Source organism: Gastrolobium bilobum, unplaced genomic scaffold (genome assembly GCF_033153095.1).
Source record: "Gastrolobium bilobum isolate Gb01-03AN ecotype WA unplaced genomic scaffold, APGP_CSIRO_Gbil_v1 utg5611, whole genome shotgun sequence".
Taxonomy (NCBI): domain Eukaryota; kingdom Viridiplantae; phylum Streptophyta; class Magnoliopsida; order Fabales; family Fabaceae; genus Gastrolobium; species Gastrolobium bilobum.
Window position 1 is genome coordinate 60,651 of NW_026897495.1, and position 4,289 is coordinate 64,939.

The 4,289-nt window shown below is 34.3% G+C and overlaps 1 protein-coding gene across 1 annotated transcript; it reads left to right on the forward strand.

Annotated features, from left to right (window-relative positions):
- The first annotated feature begins 2,230 nt into the window (after window positions 1-2,230).
- LOC133307389 (uncharacterized) lies at window positions 2,231-2,783 on the forward strand. Its single transcript, XM_061507892.1, has one exon. The coding sequence runs from the start codon at window positions 2,239-2,241 to the stop codon at window positions 2,767-2,769; it is 531 nt and encodes a 176-aa protein (XP_061363876.1). The 5' UTR covers window positions 2,231-2,238; the 3' UTR covers window positions 2,770-2,783.
- Window positions 2,784-4,289: the final 1,506 nt, after the last annotated feature.

Sequence of the window (4,289 nt, forward strand, 5' to 3'; positions counted from 1 at the left end):
TGTACAGGTGTGATAGAGTAAATAGCACTTCAAAGAACTAGGATGCATAGAAGAACATGTCTTGGAAGATTGATATTTGCAAAGAGCTATACTTTTAGTTTAGGAGAATGATTCATGGAAAATTAATGATATTTTGAACAATTAGAGATAATCACTATATTTTTCTTCAATTACCAAAATTGGTTCAGTGGCTTGAACATTTTCTTTTTTGGGATTAGACAATGAGGTATTCTTTAAGTGTTGAACTAATAGAGGAAAGGTATTTGCCCCTCCATGAGATACTTATGGTGAGATTTGAAATGCTTGTAAAATCTGCCAGTGTAGGGCAATTAAGCCACATGTTGTGGTTTTTTTTTTCTGATACATACATGTTGTGAGTGTTTCACTATTATATGAAAAATGTTTGTTACACATCAAATTAGGTACACATAATACCTCAGGGCAAATTTGAATCATTAAAGGGTGTATCATGTTATTTTTTAAATTACATACTAAATGATAAAAGTAATTTTTAATATTTTTTATTTTTATAAGATTAATAAAAAAATGTAATATTATTAAATTTAAAAAAAATCATATATTTAGCCACATTCATGAATGTGGTTAAAAAAAATTTCAAACATTATTAGCCACATTTTTTTATTGTGGCAAACTATACAATTTAACCACATTTATAAAGTGGTTAAATTAACAATAATTGTGGCTAAAAAAAGGCTACCACACTCAATCAAAATGTGGCAAAGTGAATAAAATAATGTGGCTAAATTATTGCAACACCTATTTTAACCACATTTAATCAAAATGTGGTAAAGTTTGTTAGCCACATTTTTTATCATTGTTTGCCACATTTTTGAATGTGGCTAAACAACGTTTTTTTTGTAGTGGTAATATTCACACTTCGAATTCAATTTTTTTTTGCGTGAGAGAATGTATTAAAGAGATATAAAATCATTGATATAACCTCACTCGATATCTTAAAATTTTGAGTTGAAATAATTTTTAATAAATATTTTGGCATTGGCCAGTTTACTTTTTTTGGTGTTGGCGAACAAAGGAATCCATCCTTAGTGCTTGGCGGAATTAGTGTTCTCCGTTGAACAGTGACAGTACATGGTTGATTCATAAATAAGCTTATAGGTAATGTAATACCACCAAGAACACTAATCTTAATGCTTCACTTTCTCAAATGGTATACAAATAATGTCTTTTACCAGACACGCATCCAAATTCATTATGACTGTTAGCAAGTTTAGTAAGATCACGTGACACGTTTCCATTATCGTACTAAATTGGTTACCAATAATAGCAAGTTTAGTAGTTTATAATTTTGTGACATATGACATACTTTTGCAGAAAAAAAAAAAAACTAATTTGAATAGGTATAAGTATGGTTCAAGTTTGATAAAAAGTACTATTTACATTATATTTGAGCAAATTCTTTTCATTAAAACAATCCTTATATATAACTTTACCGTTACATATTTGTACGTTTAAGGATAATTTTGTTTGGTTCCATATATGTGTGAAGGATAAAAACATACTGAAATAAGGAAAGTTGAAACCACATAATCAAGAGAGAGAGAGAGAGGCCAAATGAATCCGCAAAAAATGAAAAGAAAAAATGGTCAGTTTTAATTGAGTTAGGAGTAAGTTAAAATCAGCTAGGTTAGATAAGAAACATGAAGAAAAGGGTATTAGTTGTGAGTGGTGTGGAATTGGTTACATGGCCCAAAAAAAAGGAAATCTAGAAACTGCTAATAACTCTTCTAGAAATTGATGAAGAGGCAATCATTTAATTAGGAGCATAATAGGGATCCCATCTCCATTAGAAGGATAAACTAATAACAAATTTTTTTTTTCACAGCAAAAAGGTTGGAATTGTTCGGCACGAATCTCCACCCTATCTAGAGATTAGCCAAAAAAGAAAAGAAGAAAAAGAAAAAGAAAACAGTTGCCACATGGGCAGTGGAGGGTGAGGTTGTCAATGCTTAAATTTACCAAAACACGACAACGCGGTTTCAACAAAAAGAAAAAATCCCAACCACGTTCATCCCACGGTTTCTTCGGACTCTCCCAACTCAAAACTTAACATCATCCTCAACTCAACCTCTTCTCTCTCTCTCTCTCTCTCTTATGAATTACGCCCCCAACTTATATATACCATAATCCACACTTCACCACAACCATCACTTTTTTGTTCTTTCTCTCTCTCTTTCAAAACCAACAATTCACTTTGGCATGTTCACACCCAAAACGGGTAGAAAAAGAAAAGAAGGTATTAACATTATAATTGATTATTACATGATGCATAACGGGTTCAATAGACAATCAACCTTGAAGGACAAGTTTAAATCTTCGATTTGTTGCTTCACGGGCACAGTTCATCATCATCATCATCACCATCATGATCACTCATTAGACCATTATAACAAGCTTGACACACCAAGAACACCACTTTCGCCATCATCATGGTTCAGGAAATCACCCACGAGCAGCGAGTACGGCGTGGACACGCCACGTGTCAGGGGTCGCAGCCTCAGGTCAAGGATGGGCCACCGCAAGCACCACCACAACCGTCAGTCACAATCCGCTGACTTCAGCTACGACCCTTCGAGTTATGCCCTCAATTTCGAAAATGAGAGCCCCGAGAATGAGTTCCCCATCAGAAACTTCAGCTCCCGCTTGCCGGCGTCGCCGCCCACTCCGGCGTCTCTTCCGCCGCTCTCGTACTCCGACATGCTTCCCAAGGAGATTATTGGGTATATATAGTTGACCTGTGCCACCGCTACTATTGTTTATTTTTATTTTTATTTTTATTTTTATTTTTCATCACACCCCAAGACTTGGTGGTTCTGATTATTGTAACATAATGAATTTGTTTCGTGTTTTTCTTCTGATTCTTCTTTTCATCCAAATCAGTCATAAATTTCAATTGATTCGACCTGTTGTATCAACCACTGCTTGGAATTGTAAATTTTGGATTAGAATTCATTTATCCAATGTCGACATCACTTTGTTCCCAAACATATTTATGATTGTAAACTTTTGGGGGTTTAACATCTCTCGTATCAGATAAATTGTTTCCAACATATTTTATATAAAGATGTATGAGGCATATGTAAGGACTGATTTGGATAAAAAGATGGATAGAAAAAAAAAATGGATCCTATATATTTTATATGTACGTAAGATTACAACATGAAAAATATAAAACTTTAATTTTTTTATGGAATAAGTTATGTTTACCATTATTTTTCTTATCATTTCTTACCAGATCAAATTCAAATTAATAATTCTTACTTGGTGTCATATTATAAATTTAATTTTAATCTAATGATAACAATGGTGATAAGTGACCAGAACCGGTTTTGCAACTGGACCGATCATGTGATCTTCCTTTACATAAATGATCCGAAACCGCCTTGAGTCAGAGCATCTTGCAGTTGGAGCAACTTTAACCCATGGATCTTCAATGAAACAAGATGAGAGGTATACCTCCGAGTAATTTTATAAATGAATATTGTAAATCAATCCAAAGTAAGAAGTGAGGATCATAAGGTGAGTGCGCTCTATCTACAATGCTTTTCTCATATTTTCACAAACCAATTCTTATTTTTATTGTCTATTTCTCATAAGCAAAAATTACAAAAACAAGTCTTTATTTTCAGTTCGCAATTTCACACAATTCGACAATATTTGTCACAACCTTTGAACTCTTCCATTCTTAAAAGGAACAATTAATTGATATTCGACCCAATCCCTGTGGAGACGATACTTTGCTTACTATCTATATTACTTGTGCGATCGGTACACTTGTCGTTGAGCATTAAGAAGCATCACTATGCTCCTTCACACTCTTCAAGTAGTCTGGACAATTCATCTTTCAATGACCCTTTTTGCCACAATGGAAGCACACATCATCGCTTTGGTCCTTGGGTGCACTTTTACCCTTCTTTTTGCCTTTCTTCCTTTTGGACTTTCCTTTGGGCTTAAGGGAGTTGCCTTTCGCAGGCTCCTTGCCCTTACCCTTGGCCCTTTCAGGCCCACCAATCAGAAGAGCTTGTGTCTCATCCTTTTTGATAGACATTTCAGCAGTTGTTAACATACTTAACAACTCTGGCAAGCTCACAAGCATCCCATGCATGTTATAATTCATTATGAATTCACTGAAAGAAGGAGGAAGTGATGATAGAACTAAGTCATTAATTAATTCAACATCCATTGTGAACCCTAGACCCTCTAGCTTCTCAATGAGCGCTATCATCTTCATTACATGGTGGTTAAAACAC

What these genes read in the sequence shown, in the direction of transcription:
- LOC133307389 (XM_061507892.1), top strand. Translation starts at nt 2,239, where the DNA reads ATGTTCACACCCAAAACGGGTAGAAAAAGAAAAGAAGGTATTAACATT.